The 16,793-nt window shown below is 34.5% G+C and overlaps 2 protein-coding genes across 2 annotated transcripts; one reads left to right on the top strand and one right to left on the bottom strand.

The window, feature by feature from the left end:
* Positions 1-1,502: 1,502 nt before the first annotated feature.
* Positions 1,503-12,501, bottom strand: LOC100378623 (small ribosomal subunit protein uS12m-like). Its single transcript, XM_002736979.4, has 3 exons — positions 12,350-12,501; positions 7,878-7,954; positions 1,503-3,295 (listed from the first exon to the last, which is right to left on the bottom strand). Exons 2-3 carry the CDS (start codon positions 7,930-7,932, stop codon positions 2,898-2,900), a joined length of 453 nt encoding a protein of 150 aa, XP_002737025.1. The 5' UTR covers positions 7,933-7,954; positions 12,350-12,501; the 3' UTR covers positions 1,503-2,897.
* Positions 12,490-15,266, top strand: LOC100378475 (sperm-associated microtubule inner protein 10-like). Its single transcript, XM_002736978.3, has 3 exons — positions 12,490-12,557; positions 14,007-14,100; positions 14,683-15,266. Exons 1-3 carry the CDS (start codon positions 12,520-12,522, stop codon positions 14,905-14,907), a joined length of 357 nt encoding a protein of 118 aa, XP_002737024.1. The 5' UTR covers positions 12,490-12,519; the 3' UTR covers positions 14,908-15,266.
* Positions 15,267-16,793: the final 1,527 nt, after the last annotated feature.

Below are 16,793 nucleotides of genomic sequence, written 5' to 3' on the forward strand. Positions count from 1 at the left end.
CATGTCTTTAACAGTGCTTGACTTCTTGCAATTATGCATATTAATGAGGTCACATGGCCTAATTTATGCAAAGCATGAAATAACTATGCATGGAGAGTTCAACCTTATTATCCAAGAGTATCTATGTACCAAGTTTCATTTAAATTTGATGGGTCCTACTGGATATATCTGTCGTACATCTATAAATTGACTAATTTATGCAAATTGGGCAATTAGTATGAAAAAAATTCAACACTTAATGAAATGTATACATAGCTTATACCAGAGCACCTTTGACACCTGACAAGTCTTTACTAAGATAAGTGGAAAAACTGAAAATTAGCCAATTATTATGCATATTAAGTAATTTATATGTATGGATTTCAACCCAAACTAGTGGTTTTGTGCACCACCATCACAGGGCATCTATGTACTAAGTTTCTTTGTAATCTGTTGAGTGGTTTTGAGACATCCATGCAATAACTGAAAATTAGCTATGCAAATAAGGTGATTAATATGCAAAGATTCCAACCCAAACACATACAGCAGTGAAAAAATGCACAGCCACTATCCTATAGTATTCTGTAAATATACTAATTATTCATGGGCTTTTAATTTCTCTATTTTTGCTGACAATTAAAATTTGTTTAATTATATATATATATACATGTATGACCATGTAAAATAATAAAACTCAATGTTTCGTTGACAAATTGGTGAAATTAAAACAGTTAATATGCTCAAAACATCAAGATAGTGAAATTAAAATTTCAAACCAGAATAATTATCATTTTACCTCAAAATTGTACATATTATTAAGATTTCAATTTATTAGGAAAAGAGTTATATTTCTCTCCGAAAACTATTTCCTGTCCAAATTTGAAGCGACTATCTCCAAACAAATGGAATTGTTAGAATTTAGGTTGACATTATGATTTTCTATTATATACAGACACGGTTCATATCACATAGAATTCATATCTGGCCATGTCAATGTAAAAGTATGGGGCTGGCAGGATAAAGGTTAAAGAAACAAAATATTCCAAAAATCCCTGAAATTTATTTATTTATTTATTTCATTGTGGAGATGCATAAAAAAAAGTTTCAGATAAAAATAATTTTTTGGTATTGTAAGTAAAAATCAAAATGTTTCGATAACATGGAATAAGCGTCAATTTTGACCATGATGAGAACATAATTAGTGATAATTTAGAGAATACAACGCTAAATATATTTACGCAAACCATTCAAAGAGGCCGACTGAGAGATGAGTTTCTGTGACGTTTTGTAACACACTTAACATACACCCATGAACTGAAATAACGATTACCTGCCATGATTCACTGCCATAATGCACCGGTACGAGTCCAACGAACGGTAAGGATTACTCGTCATCATTGATTAAATTGAAAAATAAAGGTCAATAAAAAGGAAGTATAATCTGAAGCTTTCAACAGGATAACAGCTGCATTGACATAGCTGGAACATTTGACAACTTCATAAAGAAATCAACATATTACAAATTATAAGCGTTTTGAAATCATTTATCTGCATTTAAATAAAGTAAAACGTATAAACATACCCATCCATACGACCAACAAAATTGACTAATAAGCTACATAACCGAATGTTGAGGCTAACTTAATTCCATTATCTGTAAGGTTAACTTAAACGATTTTAAGAAATTAATTCTATAGTTCCTAGTACACCTGTGCCATCTGAATGTTGTTAATTTTCATGCGAATTGAGAATAGACCAGTACATTTTATGGTTAAGATTAATTAACTATCACAATCTTAGTTGTTTGTGACAAAAACTAAGAGATGCATTTAAAACAATACAGCAAATTTGGCAAGAAGCAACTTGACTGAAAAATTAATCTTTACAAAATAGATGTACATTATTCTGCTGATCTTTATCATACAAAGGTCTTGATTTTACAAGGTATTTGATCTACATCATCTTTTGATGCAGGTGTGTGATCTTTTGACCTTAGATCAAAATAATACATCAATATACATATAGAGGGTGCAATTCCAAATACAACAAAAATACTTTACAGTGAGTCTTAATCTCTCCTATAGTAATGATCATGAAATTTCTCCAAACATTTTTTTTGAGATGGCATTTTTTAGATTTACAGTGTACTAATATAATATATCAACCATTTTTGGGTAAGTTGGTTCCCGAATGTGCATATTCAAAATTATTTGTGGTCATATCATTTCCATTTAATATAACATCACACTTTGCGAGAAATTGTACAATATTTAACATTTAATCAGTGAATCAAACCATGTGTCAACGGTAAATGAGTATTAGCATATTCCACAAGTGCATAAGTGAACGACTAGTACACGCATTTTCAACTACAGGATGCTCTCCATCTCAACTTTTTCATGGTCAGTGTTTTATTTCCATTACTCATGGTGTTGTACACGATAAAAAAAGGCATTCAAAACTAGTACCAGAGATAAATACTTGTTATTGCTCCAAGCCATATTGATACATGCTTGAAAAATATCAATACATGTTCTCACAAAACCATGAGTTATTTTCAATATTTAGCCACAATAAATAACCTTGAAGTACTACACATACAGTACAGCAATAGGTTGAAAATAAAGAGCATTTTACAGGAAATTAAGTTCAAGGGTTGAATATGAGAAGTAGGTCTTGTACAACTGTACCTAAATGATGTGATACAAAGCAATGAGACCACTGTGTAATCCACTCAGGCATTCAATAAACTACATACAAACACCAGTATTAAACAAAACAACTCAATTTATTCAAACACAGTTTCCTGTCATATTCGGTGATGGCCTCCTTAAGTAACTGAATGCTCAAATGATGTTGTTTAATTTCAAGGCAGTATACTGCTGATATTTTACAAATTAAGAAATGCACCTATTATTTCATTTAAATTTCTTTTTAACAACATGACTACAGTCATACTTCCCTCGAATAACCGTATGTTTAACTCCTGGCAAGTCCTGCGTTCTTCCGCCCTCGACTAAAACAATGTTGTGCTCCTGCAAGTTGTGTCCCTCGCCGGGAATGAATGCTATTACTTCTTTACCGTTGCTGAGACGAAGTTTTGCGCACTTCCTGTTGGCAGAGTTTGGCTTCTTCGGTTTCTTTATAAGCGTCTTCAAGACCACGCCTTTGATTTGTGGCCTATGGTCCATCGGGTGCCTGGCATATGGGTTGACCTTCTTCTTAAACGGTCCCCTCCGATGTAACTGGTTGACTGAAATTGGGCGAATTGGGTCTATTCGCAGGGAGAAAAGGTTCACTAATCTGGAGGTCAAACCTGTGAAAGGTTGAAAACAATGAGTAAGTTAGGTAAAGAACTTGGTGGCAACTGACTTTGAGGTCAAGGTTGCCCATATTATGTTTTGAATAGCTGTTATTGAACAAGCACAGACTATGGATTACCAACACTGCTTATTTTATACTGGAAATCTTAATACGTAAGCACACATAACAACCCTCGGAAAGGAAGAACAGGTTTACAATTAAGAAGAATAAAAAAACACAAATAATATGATCATTAAGGTGCGTATTGCAGTTTAAATTGTGAGGCTGCTGTTAATACCTTAATAATAATAACTTTATGCACTGAAGATAGCATACATACAGTGCTATTGCCGTAGAATGTAAGGATACAATTATTAAAACTTTGAAACGACACATTACAAGCCATAGACACAACTCGTAGTACAATATGCCTTATTGACACGTCAACTCATGAAGCATTCAACACAGCAGTGGATCTACGGTAATGACATTCAACTCTGGATTTAACTACAGTTGAATTCCATCGGTAATACCCTAATCTAAACCAAATCGCATGCTGTCAGGAACTGACCCCCTGCCTCAATTTGCTTGAAACTAATCACCACAATTGTAGTTCTGACCAACAAATGACTTATTTGTTTGTTCATTGCATTATCGTGCTGGATATTACTTTTAAAACAAGGCCTCAAAGCTTACAGTGAAGAAGCATACAATTTCCGGAAACCGTACAAAAAGATTTTAGTTCAAATTCACATCTATGGGTTTGATGTAGAGATTAGACAATTGCACTAATCAGAGTTCACAAGACATGGATCAATTTCATGCACTGTAATATCACACAGCGATGACGCTTGCAAAAGCGAAGTTCCTACGTATGAATTTAATAACGTTGCAAAGATAATGAGCAACACATGCCGAAATCAACATTGAGAACATTTGCTTCACAGTCAAGATCATGTACAATTAATATGATGAAAGGGATTATATTCTAATCTCAATATTAAAATCTGGTATAAGGTGACCTCTTGCAAAATCTGTCAATTTAAGATTAACGTGCGTTTCATTAGACTCGTCAGTATCTGAACCCTGGGGAGCAGTCATATTATCAAGAGTTCTTCACCAAATTAAAATGCAAGATTTGAAAAATGCCTCATTTGCATATAATTAGCATAACAATATTTTATATTGTTATATACACATCTGTGAGACGCTAGGGGGGTGGCACAAGAAGTTGGTGGGAGGGCTACTCAATAAAAAGGATCTTTTGGGAACTTTTGACATGTTAAGAATAGATAACCGAGATACAAGAATTATTAAACAAGTCATTGTCAATGTCATTGTCGTTTGTCAATGCATGTCCTAGAAGGGTATAGTCACCAAAACTAAGCAAACCATAGTCATTCATTTTGAAAGATAGGTCAGCAACATAATACTGGATCTCAAAACATTATTTCACGGTAGTGGCGTAATTTTAAAGTTTACATACAAGCAATACGTATGGCCAAAATTAACACAAATTTGAAACTCATGTTATCGTTTGTTTTCAATTATACATCACAAGTTACCCAGCATGTATAATCCTCATACCAGTTTTGAATAAAAACAACTTAAACAAAACTCAACCGTATTCAGGAACAAACATGGCCACTATGCAAATGAGATGATGCACATGGTGTATTGGTAAGAAATTGAATTGCACAGTGACTTAGAAATGATGTCCAATAAAACTCAAATTTATAGCAAAATTGTTGCATGTATGGCAGAATGTCAAGACCAAAGACAGACCCACCCATAACTCAGCTAATTAACATAGACAAACTTTTTGTTTTCAACATTATTGAATTGCACCGGTTAAGCGGTTATAAAATCTGCCAAAGTTAAGAATTTGATAAATCAGAGAACTTTTTGCAAGGGATAGTGGAATATGTATGCAAAACTGTTCTATTTAAAGGAAAGAACTGGCTTTCAGTACATGAAATTTGAGATCTACGAATGAATTCTGGTGATAAAAACAACAAATGTGCTATATATCTAGTATAAAAAGGGCTGTGAAGTAGACGACAAATGTCTTCATTGCATGGTGTCATTTCGCCTCTAGGGGACCTATCTGACTGTGACGCTCAATTTGAAAGCATGTATATATGGTGGCAAAACTATGGACAACTTGAGTAGCGAGTGTGATACAGTAATCCTTTGCGCCAAACCTCCCACTCCCTCCTGTTTTTGAGAGTTTTTTTCTCTCGCTTTTGCGACCACTTGTTGAATTTGACCAAACATATTGATTATTATCTGAGGTTTACAATGATTTATATTTGTCTTTCTACTTTTCATAGACGTTGAATAGCCATCTAAAGTTCAAATACTTTTTGTTTTTTCAACTATCTCCAGTTATCAGTGTTCACCGGTGACATCATCGACTAGCCCTCTAGAGCCAAAATGACGCTATGCAAAGAAGACGTTTGTTGTCTACTTCACAGCCCATTTTATATTGTTTCAATTGTTTTTATCGCCAGAATTCATTCATTGATCTCAAATTCCCTGCACAGAGCAGCAGACCTCTGCTTTCCTTTAATATGATAGTCAAATTTTAGTCAAAACTAAAACTGTAATGATGGACTGATACATTTACATGTACATGTAGTTGAAACAAATTCATTTTGGGGATTTAATGGTGAGTTTAATTGAAGCCTGTAGGACCTGAACGTTTAATCTGGTTCATAACATAAAATGCTATAGAAGTAATATAATAATGATTATATTATACCAGTATATTGATGGTGTTAATCCATTGATTTGATTGGTCCAAACACAAAATTTGCATATGCAATCCATGGTATATTGGCTGATAATGCACGGCTAAACCAAGTGGCCCTGGAACATGAATTGACTACAGGTTTAATACGAAAATGCATAAAACCGGTATTATTTGATTTTTAGGTAAATATAGTGGTTGAATTTTAGAAGAATATTGAAAAAAAAACTGAATTAAAAACATCTGAAAAGTTATTTAACTATAATATTGCTTTTTGTTAATGGTGGGATCCAAGTTGTGAGCGTCGGTCGTTGGGTGATTGTCGTTCGCCACACAAACCTAAACCACCGTCCCTTAACACCGTGAGGTGCCGACACGAACGCCAGAACGCTATGTTCTCAGTGCTGTTACTTTGAGATGGATTGCGAACTTCCAACAAAGAAAACATGATCTTTAAGTACAAGATATAATTGAGGGATTTAATGACATAAAAATGCAAAAAAACTATGAGTCACAGGCAAAAATGTATGCCAGTTTGCCACTAATAACAACCGGTGTCCGGTAGCGGCAGGTGACAAAATTGCAGTGCACCCGGGTAATTGTCATCTGTTTCAAAAAACACGGGACAACGCAGGATTCGACGACGATATATGGTATTGCAATTCTTCACTATGGGTGAATAAATTACAGGAGATGATGAAGGTAATTTCGAAAGCTACAGATTTGTGCCGAGTGTACACCAACCACTGTATTATATTAGAGCGACGGCGTGCAAAGTCTTTCGGCCTTAGTTGAGACAAGGCATATCATGTACGTGTCACAAAAACGATGTGAAAATCCGATCTTACACCATCAAACTTACCCCAGAACAACGACAAAACTTGTCAGTCATACTGTCACAAAACTTTGGTTATACCAAAGGTATCCAGGTCAGATGTTTGAACTGAGGTCGCTGTGCCGGTCGCCGTACATGATACACCGCGTCCCGCCGCGTACCGCTGAACGTCAAATATACACAGTTACAAGTAGTATGATGAGTCACAAAACCGGTTTATTTCACAACTGTACTTTCAATGGGCAAATTACAGTCCAAATTGTACAAAAACCGGAATGAAAACGTGGAAATTACGTTGTTTAAATGATCCAAACTGTACACGACCCTGTATTTCAAATCGCGTTGTGCGTCAGTAAAAGGTCAGAAAGGTCATCCTTTGTTATGCTAATTTGTGTGTTTACGCTGCTCTATTCAACGTGGATGTGTTTTTTTTCATGTGGAATACAAAATTAGTTTGTATTCAATTTGAACTGTGTTGCGCATGTAATTTTTGTATGCATTCAGCGTACAACTACATACTATTCTTATAAATATTCATGTTCAAGGGCCATAATCATGATCTTTTAGTAGATGAAAGTAAACTCTTTTTTTACAAGTTTTATCGAATTGTCAATATACTGGTATAATATAATAGCAATAACCCCCGCCGAAGTTGGGTATACCACTTGATATTGCACAATTCACTCCATATATGCACTCGCCTGCGGCTTGTGCATATATGTCGTGAATTGTGCAATATCTCGTGGTATACCCGCCTTCGGCGGGGGTTATTGCTTAAATATATAATAAATAAGTACAAGATGTGGCTCCAAATAATGTTGAGCAGAACTAACCATTTATCACTGTAAAATAACATGTAAAAGCTACAGATGGCGGCACGCCATAGTAAACAGTGGCAGAAGACAATGCGGCAATTCATCACACACTTTATCACATCACAAGTGCAGAATGATTAGCCTTGTTCAATAATTCAAACAAAAAAATACATAGTGAAATCATTATAAATACCTGTTTTACCAACCAACCAGGATGACAGTGAAAACAAAGACCTTGCTGACTGCATTGTCCCAGCTAGCTACTATTACCTATAACAAATCAGTGGGCAATCAGTATTTCTATTGAATTGTTAAATGCACTGTAAACTGGGAATATATCACATACTGGGTTTCCGCTATTCAATATACCCACCATTAACGATGAATTTAATTGAGAAATTCATTGCAATATTGGCCATCATTCCAAGAAATGTAAACAACGGGAAAACATGTTATGCTAACATGTTAATAACCGCAATCCCCCTCTATCCACAGTCTGGAAACAACTAGCGTTCTTTTGTGTTGAACTGCGTTGCGGATAAACAAACCGTTCACACCCGGCCGAGAGATTCAGGAAGTCAGACAGATTACAATACCGACAGAATATTCATTAAAATCCGCAAATACCTCATTGTATGTCTTCTTTGACTTCAAATTCGTCAACCACAATGTAAACAAAACATGTAAACAAAATTAGCACTATGAAATTTGAGTTTTTTTAACCTAGATACGTATCAAAACCAACCTACCAACTCATAAACATCCAGTTCCTGCTATGTAAAGATTAATATCGGGAATTATGTTCATCTTCTAGTTCTAACAAGGAAAAAACTTAGTGTACCAACATGCTGACATCGCTAAACAAATCTTGTCAAAATGGCGTCGTTCATGTTAACGTGGTCGATCGAAAAACCTGCGATATTTCTGATTCTTGGGGTTCATAACAGTTCAAGTCAAATATACAACAACTAATGACTTTACTCAATGAAAAGTATAAAACAATGCTTCAATTTTTGTATATAAATGATTTTTGGCACAGAATAGCCTACATTGTCATTTACGATCGAAAAAGCATCCATAAAATTCGCCCAATTTAACATTAATAAAATGCGATGTGACAAATAACAAATCAGCCCACCAATTTTTAATATGTTTCGACCATAACATGTCAAAATCGAAGACAAATATTGGTTTCGCACCAAAAAGTAGGGTAAATAAAATGGAGTTCATTTCAATCACCCCTAAATCAAACACGAAAAATTTCGCCGGCTAAAATATGACCTTATACATTTATCCTGATTAAAAAACTATGTGAAAGAGCTTTAAATCTGGAATAAACAACTAAGTTGTTAAAAAAAAACACATAGCATTGACGATGTCAAAAATAGTGACCAGTTGTGTACTGATCACGTGACAATGCTTTGCCCATACTCGCAACGCGCCTTTGCCAGGGAAGAAGGCCAATTCACACCTAATACAATGACCGTTTCCAGACCGGGAGATAGAGGGACTTTGTATAAACGGATGTTACACTAGCAAGATTCAATTTCCTACAAAAACCTGACAAATTCATAACTTTTCATTTCTTCCCATTTGCAAAGTAGCTGAACAAGTTTGAAAAAGAAAAACATTGTATTAGCCAATGTGTCTGGAACTACTTTATCCTTAGCAGCGGAAGGATACATAAACATAAAATTCAGAAGTGTTTCTATGGTCAAAATAAGTAATATTTTAATATTCAGTATAGAGCAAATGCAATTTTTGGTTATATGCACTAGAAACAAATATGGTATTTTGTAGAAAAATGGATTCATGCAACGGAGTAGCAAAATATGCAGATCAACATCTGAATCGATTAATTTTGTCAATTTGATATTTCCCCCATTAACTTGTAGCATAAACGTTGGATGTCTACGAAACATAATCAACATGTGAAATGTTATACATGTAGTAAAATTAAAGGTCACGAATGTCGAAATGTACATTGAAGAAATATCATAATACATGTATTATATAGTTATGGTGTTAAAACAACCATTTTTTGTAAATGAGTAAAAATAGTGGATATATAATGTATATTTTACAATACAAGAGACTGTGGATGTGTAAAGTGTTATTTTCTCTTAGAATATATTTTCAATATTCTTACTGAAGGGGTATATTAGTAGAAACATATTTTGCTATATTTCACCACGGACTGTGATTTCACATACAACTCATCATAAATACTAGTACATACATACATACAAAACAGCAAAAAAAGTCTTTTCATCAAAAATTAATTCCAGCTAAATTCTAAGACAACTATAGACAGACTAGCAATGCCTATTGTTGTAGGTGTGAAGTGGGGATTACGCTCGTAGGATGTGTGCCTCGGCAGACGTTGCTGATAGTTTATTGACACATGTTAACCGGAAGATTCGCCAACGCAGTCCATTTACCTGCTACGTGTGCTTTCATAATTTCATTTTAGTGCCAAAGGCACATTGTTTCTGTTCAAATTGGCCACTTTTTGGGTGAATTACGGCACTTTCACTATAATATATATGAATATACAAGAAGCAACTTCATAGTTGTATTTCTCATTATTTTGAATTTTCCCAGAATATGTGAACATTTTTCTATAAAAGTCAAATGGCAGTGTTGGTGACAGTGATTCTTTGTGTGGATGCTTCGTAGTTTGTGTAGACAATCTGTTTGAAAGTTGATAAGCTCTTGCGACTAAGCGATTGAAGTCATTGAATATTTAGTAGGAAGCTGATATTTTTATAGAGCATAAATTTTAGCTATTTCTATTCTTGTTTGGTTCATAATTACAGAAATATGGAGAATAAACTACTTCCTGTGTACATCTCATACTATCTCGCACTATTTGATGAAATGAGCTAAAATAAAGAATTTTACAGTATTTGTATTTTACGTATTTCATGTAATAATAATAGTCTTTATTGAAGTCGTATCCTAAAAATGGACATAGATCTAAGTACGATAAAGCAAGGTTGTCATTCCATGTCAGAAACATTCAGAATAAAAAAAAAAAAGAAGAAAAAACTAAACTAAACAAAACTAAAACAACAATTTTGCCCAAAAGTGGGTTAGAAATGCAAATTAATAAAGTAAATGTTAACAATACGAGTTATTAGACTTTCACAAAAACATTGACAGAAGTAGTTGTCTAGTCTTCGGTTGGGTGAAAGCTTTAAAGGCAATCCTATTTATATTTTTTTCAAATGGCTACCATGAATCCCTTTTAGTGTGCATTGTTATCGTTGATGATTTACAGCCCTTCACCTTTAATAGGTTGTTTTTGTGGTTCATTTTCAAAAATAACTTTCTTTTTTTTTTACATGTGCAATTTTTTTTAATTCATTCACAGTAAATAGATTTTTGAGCAACGTTATGCAAATTTTTCACTCATTCTTGAAGGGTTGTTGTCGACGAGCAGCGCGGCGACCATAGCCTTTCAAACAAACGAGCACCAACTATATTCAAATGAATAATGGATTGCACATGTAATTGAAAACCATAATTTAGTGATAGCACACTTGTCTACTAGTTTATATCTAAGCTAGCTCTGTGTATATGTGTCTATGAACACCACGCCTAAAACAGTCATGTACGCAGGGCTACTTTTAAACTTGACTTTTGTGCGGTGGTCTGTGTACTTCAGATCGGCCAATTACAGCAAGTCTCAGAAGTATTGGGGCAGCCAATTTGCAAACTCGCTAGCGAATTGGCTAACTGCTTTGGTTTTGACTAAACGATTGGCTTTCGAATCTCACTGGCGCCGTCTTGTGGTCACGCCCACTTAAGACAAATCTATATAACAGTAGGGGACGATCCTCATACTTTAGGAGCTATTCGGCAACGGTCTTACAGTTGGATGGCGATTTCGCTTTCAAATATACCAGGGAAAGTGTTCTATGCTCCTTCGTGTCCACACAAATACGACGAATGAGATCGATTATTCAGCGGTTGGCTTAATGTTACCTCAACGGATCGTTTGAGTGTGAAAGTTTGTTATTTTCTCCCTGATTTGTAGGAAACTGTTTCTCAACTTGTCTATTTAGTGTCAAGCAGTGTTCAAGAAGGTTAAACTCATATAATAAATATCGGTAGATTATTCGCATTTATAATATTATCACGCCAGCTGACTGTGGCCTTTTTCGGGCTCAAATCATTCAGGGGAATCCAGACATGTACCAGCCTGAGAATGCGTAAAAACATTGCATGTCCCCTAATGCAATATAGACTCGCCAAGAGTGGACGCGATCACAAACCGGCGCCAGCGAGATTCGAAAGCCAACCGTTTAGTCAAAACCCAAGCAGTTAGCCAATTCGCTAGCGAGTTTGCAAATTGGCTGCCCCAATACTTCTGAGACTTAATTGCTGTAAAACGCCTTTACTATTAATTCATCGTTATGTGATGTGGGACTTTTCTATGTTTGTTCACAAATAAAAACAACATCATATCTACCCCTGTACTAGGGAGAATGTGAAAATAACTAGTTATTACTAGTGTGAATCTACCAACACGTGAGCTTGTTAGGTCATGGCTAGGGTTAGGGTCCACAATAATGGCGGCGCATGGAGCCACGATTTTAACGTGAACGACCATTCATTACCACGATATCATCAAATAAATGAGTTCAATATGGCTCTTACCTATCAATGTACAGAGATATTTCAAGTACGGCTTAAATAACGGTTATATATAACGTCTGCTCTAAGCTACATAATGCAACAATAACGTCCGGGATCATAAAGAGCGCCACCGTCGATCATAACATGTACCCTTTGACTGCATCTCGGCAACAACACTCAAAGCATCGAACATGGCTGACCGCTTAGCAACGGGTGGCTCCTACATCAGGTAAAACATTTGTCAAATTCTCCACGATCACACACATTATATATCTAGAACTTCACACTGTCGACAATGAATGTTATTTTTTTGAAGTGAAATCTAAATAACTTTGCAGATACCAGGCAAAAACAGCGACTCCTTTCTTTTGTTTGTGTTCACGAGTAATATAATAATAACACGCAAACTCACTCGAAATTCACATACAGGCACTTGAATCAAAGACATTGTATAACTGTATATGCCTCAGAAGAACCTGCGTATATTTCTGCATGTCATGAGATACGATAATGCAATAATTGTACCACAGAAGGGATTATTTTAAGCACGTAGTACATAAATGACAATGGGAGTAACGCGAACTATCGGATTAATCTGTCTTTATTTAAAAGTTTAAACTGCGGACTGAAATATTAACTCATAGACCTATTTATTTTGCTAAAAAACCTGAAAACATCATTCAGAAGTTCTAATATCTGCCACTAAGACATTGTTTTTCTTTCATAAAGTTACATAGTATTTTAGTCCACTGTAAACATTTAGGTACGGTAGATTAATAATGATAAAAATACTGTGAAATACCTTATTTAATTAATTTTCGCTATTTTCACTGAAGCAATGATTCAGTGAAAATAAAATCCAGACAATATATATTTTTTCCTATATTTCACATTTAACTTGTCAGAAAAAAGTGAAAATAAATTCCATAGAAAACACCCAAAAAATCTTTTCAGCGAAAATTAATTCCAGCTATAATAAAGTATTTTACAGTAATAACTTTAATACACTACTAAAAACCTTCAGAGGGTTTTTGTATGGTAAAGAACATAAATACAAATACACAAAATTAATTATTCCAAATTATTGATTGTTCACCTTGCCTCAATAGACGTACATGTTTTAAATGGTCGAGCCCATTCATGCATCATATGAACAGGCTTGTGTGTCGGGTGGGGTGGGTTGTATGATGGTACATGTGTTTTGTATTATCATTATGTAACCTGCTTGTCTTGCTACATCTGTTTTGCACTTTACTATTGATAAACTCTGATATCCAAAATACTACATGGTAATTGACTTAGTCTACTTTCAATATTAGGGAAGGGGGCATAATTTCTTTTATTCCAGTAAACAAAAAAATATAGATGATATGCTTGCTGTTGAACTTGCTTGATAATTCTAGAGCCCACATTTCTAAAAATGCATTTGATTGATTGTGAACTGTGAAGGAAATATACTTTGTAGGTCACCAAGACATTCAGGTGGGAAATATTAATAATAATAATAAAAAAATTTAAGCGATGTTCACTGTGTCACACACTGCTGTACAAAACATGAATACAAATCACAATAAGAGAAAAATTAACAGTATTATAAAAAAATAAAAAGTTTTCAAAATAACATCACCAATATGGTCTACACAAATTTGAAGATCTGTTATAAATTGATATTTTTCAGTGTTCCAAGATTTTCTAAGTATCACCCGGTAATACCAATACGTTATGTGCCAGAATGGAAAAATGACATGAGAAATAGGAACCTTATTATAAAGGTATAGTAAAGATTTCAATTTTGTTGCTTGCATTTTTTTTATGAAATAGTGACTAAAATATTGACTCCAGTACACACTTTCATGTAAGCATACCATACTTCCAAACCATGGAACACTTAGTGTTAGGTTCTTTTGTCAGGGTATTTTTGTTTCATTGTGACATGACTTACGAGATAACTTTTTCATTTGTTTCCATAAAACCTAATTATTTGATTTGCTAGATTTTCATTCAGATATTTGATTCCACTGCACAAACAAAATTGTGAAAACACAAATTATAAAGAGGTTATTACAATACATGTATACTACGCAGTTTTACTCTGGATATCTTAAAATTTCAACTCATTGAAATACTAGTATCATTCGTAAAAAATGAGATTTTATTGTATTTGCTCTGTTAGTAGTACATGCACTTGCATAAATCAGTGTCAATTATCAATGTAAGTTGGATTTGAAGCATCCAAAAAATGCATTTTTTGGCTTATGCACACTTCTAATAGAGCAAATACGGTATATCACATTTCTTCACATTCAAATCTGAAAATATGCCCAAAGTAATGAGTTATTGCTTCTGACTTGCAGAATTGTGAAATGAGTGGTATCATACCAACGGGGCCGCATGACGAGAGCCTATTTCTTGAGAAGAGGGAACGAATGAATGAAGTGGAGCCCAGAGCACGAGTAGATGCCAAAAGACCTTACTGCAACCGATACGAGCAGCTACGACCACAGTTCCACACTCCGCAATCAAAATACCACAGTGCACTCATGTTCAGAAAGGACGATATGCTGGAGTCTAAAAAGTGATTGATTGCATTTTAGGATCTGATGTTTGATTTTGCACATCTTTTTTTTTTTACCCCAAGAACTGTGAAATGTAGTTTTCTGTGTGATTATAATTTAGTCATAGCGAACAAAAATAAGACATTTGTCAAGAGAGCAATTGGTTTAATGAAGTATAAAATAAGAAAGTAAAAATAATATGATTAGTAAATATTCGACAGCCCCTTCGACAGTTTTTGCAATGTACATACCTGTAGAGTAAGTCAAATTACAACTTGTTTACATTTACAAGTAGCACACAACTACCATTTGCAGTGTTAGCTTTGCTACACAATTTACACGAGTGAACTGTATTTCAGTTTTTAAATAAATACTAAAACCTATTTTGTGCATTGTTTAATACATCTAATACATGTACCATATTTGTTCTATTAGAAGCATATCCCTAATAGAAGCTCACCTAAACCAAAAAGCACAGTTACTGTATCATAACAATGGCTTGCACATGTATTTTGATCATTTACACAAATACTTGTTCACATGTTTTTCTCTTTATGCCAGCATGGGAGAAAAATGGATGTAAAGATGTTATGCTGATGTAAAGGGGCTTAAGATTGGAGTAATTTACTAGAAAGCCACCTTGGGGAAAAAGGTAGCGACACCTATACTGATGTTAAGACAGAACTGAAATGCCTTGACTCTGCAAATTTTATGAGTAAATTCAATGAAGGTACCAACAATATGTGTTGAAGTTTAGGCTGTTATATACATTGATAAACTCAAGATGTGCTACTTGGCTCAAACACGTTTATGTGTGTACGGTATATTAATCAACTACTGAAGCCTGATTGCGTCAAGCACATAAATAAATGAAAAAAAATAAAGACATAAATATTAGGTATGAATAGATATGCCTATCTGCGGATCAGCAGTACTGTGCTCATACCCAAAGCTGGCATATTACGCCCCTTGTAAAAAAAGAAACACTGGTGTGATCCTTATTTTAGTTACTGGTCACAGTTTACGCTGGCATGGTAAAACCTGTAGTTTTTAGTAGTGTGAACACAAGTTTGAAATGACCCTTGACCAAGGTCAAAGTGTACCATGTTTGTATACACATGGCCACTCAAAGTTGACACAACTATACATGCATGTAGTCCCCAGTCACTTCACCAACATTCAAAACAGTCATGAAAGCTACTCATGTATTTGCATAACAATATTTATTAAGCCTTTTGTCTCCATTTCCAAAGTGGTGGTCTACTTCAAGGCTCTAGGGAGAAAGTTGGCCTTCATGAATAGAATGCGTGTTCTGGTTCTCCTACAAAATTATAAATTTGCTGGCAGATTACAGGAGTATTGCTCAAGTTGCATTTTAAGCTCTTGCATGTTAGATGTAATAACATCTGCATTAATTTATTTCATATTTACTCCGAAAGTTATTTTTCTCCTTTAGGCTCCACATATGGATACAGTTTCAATAAATATTATCACAAACACATTTGCTTCACTCTTTATTATTATGATTTACTCACCGAATAATAAATCTGTCAGTTTAAAAATAGTTGTCACGATATACATGTCATGAATTAGCTGCATATATCTTGATTCTAATATACCAATTAAAATACCCTCACAACGACATACCATGTTGCTTATAAGATAAATCAATGGTTTCACTCTACAAGGTCATCTGCTGATCATAAATTAGACAAGGTGATTTAAAATTATAGTATGCTAAATGTAAATGTTTTCAAATATGCGGTCAAAAGTTAATCTAATGCAACTGTGTGAAATCCGTACTTTCTCCAGTTAGCGTAATATTAGCAACTTTCAAAATGACCCATTTTGCCCAGTACAGATGCAATGGCAGTTGTGCTGGTATGCATTGAAGATCGTCAAAAAAATAG

The sequence above is a fragment of the Saccoglossus kowalevskii genome, chromosome 2 (assembly GCF_978046115.1).
Source record: "Saccoglossus kowalevskii chromosome 2, keSacKowa6.1, whole genome shotgun sequence".
NCBI lineage: Eukaryota > Metazoa > Hemichordata > Enteropneusta > Harrimaniidae > Saccoglossus > Saccoglossus kowalevskii.

What these genes read in the sequence shown, in the direction of transcription:
- LOC100378475 (XM_002736978.3), top strand. Translation starts at nt 12,520, where the DNA reads ATGGCTGACCGCTTAGCAACGGGTGGCTCCTACATCAG. An exon ending in ACGGGTGGCTCCTACATCAG is followed by an intron (nt 12,558 to 14,006) that starts GTAAAACATTTG and finishes GATATTTTTCAG; the next exon opens with TGTTCCAAGATTTTCTAAGT. An exon ending in ATAGGAACCTTATTATAAAG is followed by an intron (nt 14,101 to 14,682) that starts GTATAGTAAAGA and finishes TCTGACTTGCAG; the next exon opens with AATTGTGAAATGAGTGGTAT.
- LOC100378623 (XM_002736979.4), bottom strand. Translation starts at nt 7,932, where the DNA reads ATGCAGTCAGCAAGGTCTTTGTTTTCACTGTCATCCTGGTTGGTTGGT. An exon ending in CTGGTTGGTTGGTAAAACAG is followed by an intron (nt 3,296 to 7,877) that starts GTATTTATAATG and finishes AACCTTTCACAG; the next exon opens with GTTTGACCTCCAGATTAGTG.